The sequence below is a fragment of the Gadus morhua genome, chromosome 8 (assembly GCF_902167405.1).
Source record: "Gadus morhua chromosome 8, gadMor3.0, whole genome shotgun sequence".
In the NCBI taxonomy this organism is placed as follows: domain Eukaryota; kingdom Metazoa; phylum Chordata; class Actinopteri; order Gadiformes; family Gadidae; genus Gadus; species Gadus morhua.
In genome coordinates, this window is record NC_044055.1 from 17,359,027 (window position 1) to 17,372,749 (window position 13,723).

Below are 13,723 nucleotides of genomic sequence, written 5' to 3' on the forward strand. Positions count from 1 at the left end.
TCAGTGGCTGACGGCTTCTTGTCTTTTCTTTCTTCTCTGGCTCCTTCAGATGCCGAACCCTATCGGGTTCACCGCGACCAAAGAGCTTCAAGAGATCCACTTCATCAAGAACATGAGGCAACACGATATGCGCAATGGAAGGTAATGGATGCCAACAATGCCATTGCCCCAGTCCAGTACAAGGGCTCCCAGTGGATAGTGGCTGGCTCACCCCCGACACCGCCCTTACAAGTCGACGAACTGCAGTTTCACCGATACTCAGATTACAAAGCAAATCTCAGTAGGCGAGCTTATCCGTTTTGTATTTGGTCATTAATACTAATAGTTGAAATTGAAATTGGTTATTTATGGGATTTTAATATATTAATGAGTGCAGTGTAGTTAGCTATTGATCCTTAGTGGGATAACTGTCTATTAGATCGCAATCAATGCAGAAACTCTTGGTTCCACCCCGAAGTAACTTGAATAATTTTCCGTTCCACTCTTCACCATAACAAAAGATATACCTGCAGAAACTCACTCCTCAGATCTAGTATTTATTATACTTTAATGGTTAATGATATTTTTGTTGACCGGCCTCCAGGCAATTTTTGTCCTTCTAGTCTCAAAAAGGTGAAGCATTTGGTTGTACGACAAGAAGATAACGTGCCCAAATATAAGATAAGAGCCCAAAAAAGCCTTGTTATTATCAAATGTGTGGACCATGTGTCAAGGACATTTATTTAATTATATCCCTTTTCTGTCACCATGGCCTCAAATCCGTTTGTTACTAAAGTGGGATTGAGAGGTAAACCGATTTAGCGGTATCGCAGATGACCCGCGAGTGTAAACGTGATGTAGTTATAGACATTCGACACTGTTACCACAGTTATGCCCTCTTTTGTGAGATGTGTTTATGGTCTGGTTTTTCTCAAAGTATAAAAGCCTTGTTCTGAAATGAGCTCTAGAAAATGGCACAGTTTTCAACTGCCCACCCACACCTCTCCACACCTCTCCACGCCGTCCCACCTACAGTCACAATGCCACCTTCACGTTCGAGTCTCCCCTTAGATGTTCTGTTTTCTACTGGATTCTGCTCTAGAAAACCGCCTCCCACTTCACCTGAACTCCTAAACAGCTAGATGTTTAAAGTAGCCTCATTTGCCTATTTTTTTTGTTTTTATAGGATAGTCCTTATCAGTGCCCGGAGATCCTTCTATAGTGTATTTTCTGTGCTGCCTTATCGAGATTGTAGCCAAGCAGGGTATGTATCCAACAGCATGCCATACTCTATATTTTTGTCTCCTGCCTGCACTCCCTCTCCCTTTTTGATTTCCCCCGCCTTTATCTTTCCTCTTTGGATGTACTCTCCTGTAGCCGGTGATACATTGTCAAGGGATGGTTGTGGCGGATGCTATTTAATTATAATATCCTGTCCTTTTTTGTAGTCCTAAAAAACCGAAGTTGATTCCATTCTTGAAGTACTATAAAAAAAAAAAGCCTGTGGTGAACAAAGTCAATGGGGACCGAAAGAGCTATTTTGTTTTACGACATTAATATACAGTCTGCTCGTGAAACTTGAAGCTTTAATAAGCCTTCCGCTGTTTGTTGTAGTTTAATTTAGTGTCTTGATAACATACCTGGTGAAAGGCTTATTAAAGTTTAATTGTCAAATAGCATTATTACTGTAAGATATGAATATTACAACATTTTACGTTTCATTGACCTTTGTTAACCACACGTAACTAATAATTTGGTCAATCTAAATAAATGTTATTCGGGGGTCAAGGAATCCTGGATCTGAAAGGACCAGTTATTAGGACTACAAACTGTCAGGTTCTATTAATAACATTATCTACAACGGTGGTCTGCAATGGGCTGATGACGCTTGATTCTATGTTTGTTTATTTCTACCGCTAATCTACAAACAATCGTAGACGCTTATTGCTTCTTTTTTTCCCCCTCGGTTTTTGGCTCGGGCAACCTCCCGATTTTCGTCAGCGTTTTTTTCCTTCAAGTTGACTCGTTTTTGTCAGTTACTGCCGCCGGCTTCGCTGTTATCGCCCTCCTACCCCTTCCCATAGCGTAACCCAACGGTCACGGACAATCTTAGCGTAACCTCTAGTGCTCCTCACCTAAAGATGTGCTTCGTCCTGATATGTCAAAGTGTGGTGGATCTGTTCAGAGACTGACACACACACACACACACACACACACACACACACACACACACACACACACACACACACACACACACACACACACACACACACACACACACACACACACACACACACACACACACCAGCTGGTTTAACATTAACCACTGGTGTTCATTTCTCTGCGCGTGTTTAGATTACACATTTCTTTGCAAGCTGAAGCGAACCCTTTTGAGGTTTATCTGTCTGTAAAAATTCTTCAGTTTTTTTTTCAATTTAAGTCATGGCACATGAAACGGCCGGTATTTATGTTTTGTGTCTATGTGCGTGTGGCGTGTTCAGTTAAGCGAAGAAAGTTGCTCAATTTTTTTCGGTGGAATTCACAAAGCCAGCCAAAACAGTGTCGGTTCAAGGGTTAATGAAGCCCCCTCCAGTGATATCTCTGAGACTGACTGCTCAGTCTCGCTAATTAACAGTTTACAGTTGGTTGCCTGACACCGGATGGCTCGGGCCAATGTTTGTGTCACGATGAAACGACAGTCACAGTAGCCGTCATCTCTGGTGACTGCTTCGCATGCAACAGTTTATTTGAGTTCCCACCCAGTGATGCTCACAGCAAAGATGTTTGTCTGGGGTTATTGAATACCCGCGGCCCGTTATCGTGATCACTTATACCTCCCTCTCCTGTCCTGATTTCAGATTTCTGTTATTTTAATAAGTAGCGCAGTCCTCTGGAGTCCTGCCTCAGTTACTAGGTTGAATCCTCAGCAGTCAGCACTGCTCCCATTCCTAGACCCCATACTCCTAACCAGACCGCCCTAGATCTGTTCCTCGTTGGCTCAAAGTCTAATGTAGACTTTCGCTAAATAATTTTGAGCTATTACCAGTATATATAAATGCCGTATGATATAACGATTTAAATACAATCTATACAATAAAACAGCAGAGCCTTTGATCCGTCGGTGAATGAATGAATACCGTCCTGCCTGGACGGTAGCTCTACGACTAACATGGGAATGTGTGAAGTCAGTGGTTGTTTGTTCTGCATGCAGCCGGACAGCCTCGTCTCCGACCCCCTCACCCCGCCCTCCTCTCTGTCCCACAGGCTGATGGCTGAATGTTTATGTATGTTTCTGGCCAGACTAAAGGGGTCGACCAAAAAAACGAAGAAGCTTTTAGCCTCCTCTTTCATTTCCTCTTTTGTGGTTTCTTTTTTAGATCGGGTCTTTCATGTCCCTGTCTTTCATGCGGGCGGTTTTATGTGCTGGTGGGTCTGCCGCCCGGGGACGTCCCCGTCTGTAGCGCGACCGTCAACGAGGCGGGCCCCGTTTCCCGGCTGAGGGCCCGTCGCACAGATAACACTGTTCCCATCACAGAAGAACGGGGCCCCGAATGTCACAACCACACACGCATTACTGTTATCTCACGAATAAGGTTTAGAGAAATGTCAACACATAAAAGAAAAGCATTAAATGGACCAGTCAGCTGAATACAGAAGGATAGTGCACCCAAGTCTATGACAAAGCCCTGCTCATTCAAGGGGCGGATAAGGTCCTTAACGTCCGTTCCCTTACATCCCATGTGCGGCCCACACAGACGTTACGCAAACAAGGCCCTGCCAGCTGTTTTCTCCACCAGCGCCGTTGATACACTCAATGGTAACCTCGTGAAAATCTCCCATGCTAGCATGGCATTTCATGCACTGTCGTCGAGCTGCAGGACAGTCAGCCCGAAGCCGCGATTTCCTCCTAGCATCTCCTCCCCAACCCTCCCCCCTCCCTCCCTCCACTTGCGAAGCCTTCATTGTCTATATTATATAACTGTTTGATCGGGAGGGGGGGGGAAACATGTACTGTAGCACCCAAGGGTGCTGTGGGGTCCTGGGGGAGCTCTAAAGGGTGCTGTGACCGACAGGGATGTGAAGCTGGAGGGCGGGCGACAGCGCCACCCGTCGGGGGGTGTGAGCGCCAAGGAGATGGTGATCGGGCTGGAGGGGGTGGAGCTAGGGGCCGACGGGAAGGTAAGGAGCCCCAGAGGTTTGGGATATCATAAGACATTGGATCATATTCAATCAATAAAACGAAAGAAATATCACCTAGCCCCTCTTTTTATCTTGTTCGTGCCTTGAGTGCCCCCCCCTCCCTGTGGCACTAACTCCAAGCCCCCCCCCCCCCACTCCCCCCCACCCCCAGACGGTGTCGTACACGCAGTTCATGTACCCCACCAACGTCCTGGGCGGCCGCAGGAACACCATCGACTCCACCTCGTCCTTCTCCCAGTCCCGCAACGCCAGCCACCGCAGCCTGAGCCTGGCCCGCCTCAACAGCACCCAGAGCAGCCTGGACACGGGTGAGCTTGGGGGGGGTTATGGGGGATAGTCTAGCCTATGGGGGTTAGTCTAGCCTATAGTGTTTAATCTAGCCTATGGGGGTTAGTCTAGCCTATAGTGTTTAGTCTAGCCTATGGGGGTTAGTCTAGTCTATGGGGTTTAGTCTAGTCTATGGGGTTTAGTCTAGTTTATGGGGGTTAGTGTAGTCTATGGGGGTTAGTCTAGAGTAGACTATGGGGTTAGTCTAGACTATGGGGGTTAGTCTAGACTATGGGGTTAGTCTGGTCTACTGGGGTTAGTCTGGTCTATAGGGGCTAGTCTTAACTTTAAGAGTTCTTTAGGGGTAAGTCTACAGGGGGTATGTTTAAGAAGAAGAAGGATTTAATTGATATGGTGCTTTTCTCTCACTCACTCGCTTTACACTGAAGGGGGGGACCTCACTCCCCACCACCAATGTGTAGCACCCACTGGGGTGATGCAGATGCAGTTTAGTCCAAGGGGATGGACTGCTCCTCCAAGAGCAGAATCTACTTTATCTAGAGAAAATTAGACCATTTGGAATTTTTTTTGGCATGTTGATTATTTTTTGACCCACTGCTTAATCTCTAGCCACATTTGAATATTGTTATTTTACAGCAGAAGATCGCTCCAGTAGGGTTTTGTTTGTTTTTGACCTTGAACGTTTGTGTTATGCAAGCTCTGAGCAAGGCTATTCTCTCACCAACTTTATTTTCCTTCGTGCCTCAAACACTTCAAGTTTGTTTTTCTTCAGCTGGTGAAATAATCAGAATTCAATGCTACATAATCATAACAAGATAGCAGCACATAATTGTTATAATGATGAAGACTACAATACACATTTTGTCTCCATTTATATTGTCTAAATCATATGACAATTCATGCAATGCAACCTCAGGAGTCTGTCAGTGCTTTAACGCAAACGGCCCAAAATAGACTTAATTTGTTTATCCAAAATAATATCTTAAAAACGTAACTAAAATAGACAAAGATAGCTTGGCACTGGGCTTGCCAGAGAATAGCGAAACAAACGGACACAATGCTTACTCTGCGTTCAATCAACACAGAACTCCCAGTTCCACGGTAGGGATCTGTTTAAAAATGTTGATTCAATGTGTCACCATTTTTCACAGCCGCTTCTGTTTAGTTTTTTCATCCTTTAATAAATATTCTGTCTTGTGCAGCACAACTGGTTCTGCTTTTCATGATCAATGCAAGAGGGGTTTGACACCCAGTGGGGGGTCACCCAGGCTTAGAAATGTACATGCACTGTATCGGAGAAAAGTACCTCACAGTATTGACCGGCCTTTACTAGTGTTTTACAGAAGAAATTGCACCCGCTGAATGGGATCGTTGGTCTGATGTGTTGTGTTGTGTTGTGGTGTTGTGTTGCGGTGTTCGATCCCCATGCAGGCAACGATGTGGGGGACCTCCGAGAGTACGACCCCAACCTGCTGGACGACCCCCAGTGGCCCTGTGGGAAGCACAAGCGAGTCCTCATCTTCCCCTCCTACATGGTGAGAACACGCTCACGGCCAGCACACAAAACACCGTCAGGACGGATAACAAAAACACTGCAGCCAGCAGCCCCCCCCCCCCCCCCCCCCCCCCCCCCGCCGCCCCCGAGAGGAGAAACGTAACGTTGCTTTGGTCGCAAACGTTGTTTTTCTCTAGTCGTTCAGCCCCAGATAGACGACCATATGTTGTGTGAATCCAAGTAGATTTGGTTAGTTTTCCGCTGCTCCCTCTCGGTCCCGACTGAATACAAGGTTGAGGAGGGAGGGGGCACCCCCCCTCTACACTGTGTGAACCGGCCTCCTGGGCCAGATCTACTGTTGGAGAGCAGCCAGAACCGTCACACTACTTAAATCAATGAAGTGTGTGTGTGTGTGTGTGTGTGTGTGTGTGTGTGTGTGTGTGTGTGTGTGTGTGTGTGTGTGTGTGTGTGTGTGTGTGTGTGTGTGTGTGTGTGTGTGTGTGTGTGTGTGTGTGTGTGTGTGTCGCTGTCTGTCTGTCTGTGTTACTCTATCAGCTCTCACTAATTGTGCCATATGCCATACATCACCTTGTTCCCTGCCCTACCAGCTGGTGGGACCTCTTGGCAATGCCTCATTCTTTAGTCGTGACTGTAAGAATTCTCCCTTTTCCAAGTTGAATACTGAATACTTTTTCAGACACAGCTTTTTTAAAATCAGTCTCTGGAAAGAATGTCCATTGTGGCTTTGTTTTGTTTTTGGTGAGCGGGAAAGGAGGTTTACAGACGACAGACTCATTCTCTGCCCGGCAGTGTTGTTCTTGCGTAGACTGGCAGAGTACACACACAGAGGGACGGACCAGGGGCGCGCTCGGCTCATTCAAGGCCAGACTGTGTTTTCCTTCCCTGCCCCCATATGGAGTCCTAGCATCCACAACGCTGGGACAATAGCTTTTGTGTTCCCGCTACAGGAATGCTACAAGTCCTTTTTTGAATGCTTCACTCCAGGGGACCGATGCAAAACACCGAGTTGTTATTGAAACGTGTGTCGTGCCAAGTTGTGCAAGCTAAATATTTGGCGTTTTCTCCCCTCGTACTCTGAATGCCAGGAAGACAATAGACGGGTCATCTGTTGATGTACGGTGCGGTCCCCTTTGAGCCTCACAGTCAGTGGGCAGAAAGGACGGCACGTGTTACATTTATTCTATTTTGATCATTTGATCTATTTTGTTTTATAATGTGAAATACCTGGATTAATTAGAATCAGGCAACTATATGGGAGATGGTTTTGATCAGTTTATTTGGGGGATTTTTAAGCACCCATTGATAAGTCCTAGTTCATATTTTCTGACCAAAAGCCTATTGTGCAGAATATATATATATTCATATACATATTGTATTTTCTTTTCAATATTATTTGTAAGCGACCATGTGCAATTAGAACATAAAGGTAACCATTTGATGCCTCGTACCAGAGTTAGCCTTAGGTTAATTAACATCGGCAGTCCCTAGGTACAAATAAATACAGCACAAATGGAAACATCAGTCATTACTCAACCAGTAAGGACATGTAACAAACTCCCAGTCCCAGAAGTCCACCAAACTGAACCAAAACAATAGCCCCACAACACCGTGAGGCCCCATGCTCTGTAGACAGAGCAACACCCGATCACAGCTATTGGGTGTCCCCGGGTACATTTCCAGCCTCCCAGTTCCCTCCTGCCTCCTATTGGTCAGTGTGTGGGCGGAACGTATCCCCCGAGCGCCGCGTCCATCTTCTCACCCTATCACGTCGGGGCGGGGGGTTGGCCGAGCAGGGGCCCCTCCGGCGTGGCCCCCTTGTGACCCCTTGTGACCCCTTACCCCCCCGTGTCTCGTGTTCCCTCTCTCCTCCAGACCACAGTGATCGAGTACGTGAAACCCTCGGACCTCAAGAAGGACATGAACGAGACCTTCAAGGAGAAGTTCCCCCACATCCGGCTGACGCTCAGCAAGATCCGGAGGTAAAGAGGAAAGAATAGGACGCGCGATGCGACCGGAGTGCTGCCGTACTACCTGCCGTACTACCTGCCGTACTACCTGCACGGCCCGCGAGCTGTTTGGATTGCATGCAATGGATTGCACGCTGTTGCATAACCACCCCCTCCCTTCCCCCCCCCCCCCCCGCCTCCGACATGCTAGTTGGTGACAGGTCGGTTGATTGGACACCTTAAGCCATGCTATTCGTCCCATGTTGCCTGCTCCCAGCAAGCTGAAGCAAGTTCACTGGTTTCGGGGGAGTCTGTGGGAGTGGTTTTGTCAGTCTGCATGTGAAAGGCAATACCTGTGTCGCAAGTAGATGGAAGAAGCAGACGTTATGTCATTTATTTTGAAGAGTGTCCACTTCCTCACGTTTCCCCCCCCCCCCCCCCCCCCCCCCCCCCCGCAGTCTGAAAAGGGAGATCAGGAAGCTGGCGCAGGACGAGTGTGGCTACGGCGAGCCCACGGTGGCCATGGCGTTCGTCTACTTTGAGAAGCTGGTGCTGCAGGGGAAGCTCAACAAGCAGAACCGCAAGCTGTGCGCCGGCGCCTGCCTCCTGCTGGCCGCCAAGATCGGCGGCGACCTCAAGAAGCACGAGGTCAAGCACCTGATCGACGTGAGTGTCCCGTCCCGCCGGGGGGGCCTCCGTGAAGAGGGGAGCCGCTCGACTGGGGTGGATTCATGTGTTCAATGTCTGAAGGGAGGGGAAGATTCCTGCCAGTTTAACGTTGTTTCTTGGTGGTATTTCCAAATCTTTAAGGGGGCCTATTTTGGATGTTTAATTCTGCAACGTCACATGGGAGGGTCCACTACTAGGGGGCGGAGTCTGAAATGTCTTTTACTGGCTGATCAATACCCTTTTTAAGGTTTTAGAGAGATCATAATTAATGTGTTGCTACACCTCCTTCTTAATAATAAATAAACATGAACATGTTCTAACTCCTTTCAGAAACTGGAAGAGAAGTTCAGAGTGAACCGCCGGGAGCTCATAGCCTTTGAGTTCCCGGTGCTGGTGGCCCTGGAGTTCAACCTGCATCTGCCCGAGCACGAGGTCATGCCCCACTTCAGACGCCTCGTCCAGACGTCCTAACGCCGCGCCCCGTGGGGACGGGGGCCGGCCGGCTGGGCTCTCCTCCTCCTGATGTCCAATCATCTCACGTCATCTCAGATCACCTCCAATCATTCACGCCACGCTGGCCTTTACTCTCAGAGACCTGAAATCTGCCAAAGTGACTCACTCTTAAATAGTTTTCAGGGCCGTCCTTCGACATTTATTCTCTGTGTTTCTGCACAAGTCGTGCACGTTCCTCGAAGTTTGAAGGCTCCGACCGGTAATTTCTTTTTTCTTCATTGTGATTTTTTTTTTCTAGTTAGTGGTTTTTGGATCGCATCTCTCACATTTTTCAGCCACCAAGAGCTCTCTTGGTGATGTTTTGGCAAAGGGTTGTCAAAGGAAAAACTTTCCGATGTCAAATTTCTTCATACTTTTTCACTCGTGTCCTGTTCATGAATGTCATGATCATTGCCTTTTGACAAGCATGACTTTATGAACGCTGCAGCCTCTTTAGCTATTGGTTTTGGCTGGATTTGTACTCTTCTCTATAGAACATTCTCTATAGAAATGTGTCGCTCAATTGCACCCCCCTCCCCAATCACTACAAGTGCACTCCTGGAAAATTATGGGGAACGGGAAGAGGGGATCAGTTTTTTCATCCTCTTATTTTTGGAACAAATCTGGAAAAAATGAGTCATGTGACCATACTTTATATGATTTCTTATTTTCTATCGCTCCCCCTTCTTTTATTTTTTTTTACCGACCACTATCTGCATGGGATCTGACATTTTGAAAGTACTTGTGTAAAGTACAAACTTGATGGGACGACTGTTGTATCTTTTACAACATACAAAGTATTGGATTGTTTTTTAATTGTAAAATATTTTGCTTTGGAACTATACTAACCAGAAACTTGTACTTTAAGCGTGCTATTTCCCCATGCTCTATGTTAGAGTGTATTCCCAGCACTGGAACAGTGCTTCGTTGGGGGTCAGGAGAGAAAAGTACGAACGACTAAAGTGTATTAACCAATGGTCACTAATTGGTTTTGGGTGGGACGACTGTGGATTGGTGCCGCAGAGCAAGGCACTACAAACATGTCTCCGCTGTACAGGGGCGTGATTCACTAGAAGGACATCCACTCTGGCCCCACCTGTAGCAGGGGTGAAAGGGAACGAAGGCATTTCCCCACATCGTATGAATATAGCGTCATACTTTGGAACATAACTTGAATTTGTTATTTCAAACATAAAGCTCGGGTAGGCCACCTTTTTTCAAACCAGCCAGAGTCGATTCGATTTCTAAAGTATCCAACCAAAATCATCCAAATCCCTCCTTTCAGGCCTCAAGCCAAAGCCAGAACACATGAAGGTGTACTACCTACGATGACCAGCGGTCAGGCCTCTGACGGCCACACTTTTTCCATTTCTATGTCAGAAAATTGAAAAATAATGAAAGAAAAAACAAGAAATGCTTCTAAAATACATGGCCTACCCTAGCATTAAAGGTCCCCTTGTTTACCACTAGGTGTGATGTTGATTGGCTGATTAGTACGTCCACCCTTTTGTGACATCACTGGTTGGAGGGTCCACCAAGACGTATGGAGAGATCCACCTACCGGCCTGCCTGGTGGACTGAACCAATTGGTAGGCTGGTCTATCCATCATACAACTGGGTGGCCCCGCCCATGTGTGATGTCACTAGAGGAGATGGAAGAAATTGCTTCTAACAGATAATCCATGCCATACCTGGTTGTAAACTATGGGTCATTTAAAGGCGCAGTGTGTTGAATTAAGTGGGATCTTACAGGATGGCCTTGGCAGAAATGGAATATAATGTTCATAACTATGTCTTAATTAGTGTTTGATCTCTGAAATTACAAACCATTTTGTCCTGACCTTTAAAATGAGCTCTTGATGTCTACATAGGGAGCGGGTACTGTTCCAATTCCACGGGGCACCGCCATGTTTCTAAAGTGGGACACAACGGACAAACATTGGTAACGTTAATCGCTAAAGCCGTACAACAATGCGGACGGTTAACAATAATAATCGTACTTTGACCTAGTTTCACGGATCAAATAACTAGGGATGCAATTTACAATTCTATCAAGGAATCTTATCACCTGACACTGCTACTGGATGCTATCGTAGATTACACTCTAATCAGTCTCGACTGGCCCCTTTAAGACCAGTAATCCACGTCAGCCCCGCCCATGTCGTTATAAAGGGAGGGGTGGCGGGGGGGATTCAGTTGCTTGTACTCTGCAACCTCACCGCTGGGTGCCACTAAATCATTCACACTGCACCTTTAAGAGAAGAAAAGAAATGCAACGTGACCAAAATTAATATGATTGATTGATTTAATTGTTGCCTTTTTCGGGGACTTTTTGTGGCATGATTGGTGGAAGACGGCAGCTTGATTGAAAATGCTATTTGGTCTGAATCATGTAGCGTCTCAGAGAGAACCACTGAGTATTACGAGGCCTCTAATTCAGAATAGATGGCCTACTTGAAATTGAAAATGATAATGTGTTCAATACTGTTGCAAAGGTATTCATGATGGTTTATTTAAACATGAGCCAACGGGCTTCACTAAATTCTGATTCAAATTCAAACCGATTGCCAAGTTGAAGGTGAATTACAGATGGCAAACACAAAGATAACACAAATCACACACACACACTTAAATTCTTCACTAGACGGCACATGGACAACCACTCATGAGCTCTTGTTTATGTTTGTAAATAATCTGCATTGCTTGTTCAATTAAAACAAAGAGTCTTACGAAATATCTGTTCAGTGTCTGTATGAATGCACAAGCGCCACTATTATCTGCCACTGCCACCCACCAAGTGACCTAACCTCGCTGGCTGCTGCAGCGGTCGGTACAGTGCACACGCTGCTCTGTAAGGCTCTTTCCCCTCCATCAGCTGGAGCCCTCCAGGCCTGGCCATGATGTCAATGAGCTCAGTGCATGTGGCTCTGATGCAATCCGATACGGGTTGTTTCTCTCTGTGAGAGAGCGAGAGGGACCTCTGCCTGACACGTAGCCAATGTAAACAAGGCCCACAGTCAGGCCGGTCCCGTGCTGCCATCAAAACAAACCGGGCCGGTATTAGCGCGCCGTTTCTACAGGCATACGTGGATGCTGAGCCCCCCCTTCCATTGACCGCCTAATTCCCCCCCCTCAACCGTTCATAAAGGGGCTTATTGATAGTGGCACGCCAATCAATTGGAGCCCTCATTGTGAAGGTATTCGTGGCCTACCGTCCTATCATGCATTTAAAACAACATTCAGCTGAGATGGCAGTTTGCCTCCTACACACACACACACACATTCCCTTGCCCGCATGATACAGTGACTAAGGGCTGGTCACGTGGTCGGACCCAGCCCTCTCTCTCCCGCTGTCTCCAGTCTCTCCTTCCATGGGGGTGTGTAAACAAACTCCGGTTGTATAAGGGGGCTTGTGTGGCATTTGAACGGCCAGGGCCGAAGGTTCTCCACCAGTGCGTTTAGCGCCAACGAACACTGCACTAATGAGACATAATAAAAGGGAGTGGACCGGGCTCGTGGTTTAATATCACCAGGAATACAGAGGGAAGGTCTATTAGAAACAGGAGTGAGTCGGAATCTGATAGGCACTTTAGAGTTCAGCCATTAGCTCACACTGTGTGTGTGTGTGTGTGTGTGTGTGTGTGTGTGTGTGTGTGTGTGTGTGTGTGTGTGTGTTTCTATGTGAATGTGAATGTGTGTGTACGTGCGTTTCCATGGAAACCTCAATCCGGTGAGTGTTACATGTAACACCAGTGTTGCTAGTGAGGAGTTGACCCTGCAGGTGAACTCCAAAAATCGGATCCGGGCGCCATGTTTTGAGATGGTTATCCAATCCCTTTGTTCCATGCTAAGAGGCGATTTTGGAAGACAACCGACCCCGATGTAACAGAAAGCCAGTGACGCAGGACCTGACATTAAATGCCCTGTTAGCTTATTCATTGAAGGATCCTGTTGAATGGAAAAACGATTCAACAGCTAAAGGAGTTTAGCTGTGTTTGCCAGTACAGCCTTTGGGGAAATGGTCCTCAGTCAAGCAAACAGGGTATACAGTCATACATCTATAACCCTGACCCTGGACCGTTTGGCTAGTGCGACAACATGCTTCTCACTTGATCAGTTTTTTTGTGCCATTTCTGTCAGATTTATCCAATCTCTGTTATACAAAACAGTGAGATCCCCTTTATCTATTGATTTTCATCGCTTTTGTCTGGGTTATCGTAACTCTTCCAAACTTGCAACCCCATCTTTGGCCCACCTGAACTAATACATGTTGGATATATATATATTTGTTTCACTATTTTTGTCAAGTTTCTCTCACATCTCCTGTCAAATTTATCCGATCTCTCCCTAACTTGTAACCTAGAGCTTCAGCACACTTGAACCAGGACAGGGTGAACATAATTTAGTTTTTTTAATTTTTATTATTTATATTTCTTTGGTTTCTCCCATCTCTCCTGCATGTTCAGCTGAGCACAACTTTAAATCCAGTGATGGACCACTTTAAGAAAGAGTGAAAGTACGGAAGAATTATTTGGAGACACAAAATAAAAACCCAAGGAAACCCCCTTATCCTTTTCTCCGCAACTACAGTCCATTTGAGGGTTTGGTTTCAACGTTGCGTGTTAGGGTTAGG

At 46.5% G+C, this 13,723-nt stretch overlaps 1 protein-coding gene across 1 annotated transcript in view; it reads left to right on the forward strand.

Annotated features, from left to right (window-relative positions):
* The window catches only part of cables1 (Cdk5 and Abl enzyme substrate 1), a 17,998-nt gene extending 6,170 nt beyond the window's left edge, over nucleotides 1-11,828 (forward strand). The window contains 9 exon segments of the mRNA XM_030363665.1: nucleotides 50-90; nucleotides 93-141; nucleotides 1,166-1,243; nucleotides 4,053-4,158; nucleotides 4,331-4,487; nucleotides 5,899-6,002; nucleotides 7,856-7,962; nucleotides 8,388-8,595; nucleotides 8,929-11,828. Coding sequence (XP_030219525.1) covers nucleotides 50-90; nucleotides 93-141; nucleotides 1,166-1,243; nucleotides 4,053-4,158; nucleotides 4,331-4,487; nucleotides 5,899-6,002; nucleotides 7,856-7,962; nucleotides 8,388-8,595; nucleotides 8,929-9,069 — 991 coding nt within the window. The 3' untranslated portion in view covers nucleotides 9,070-11,828.
* The last annotated feature ends 1,895 nt before the right edge of the window (nucleotides 11,829-13,723 follow it).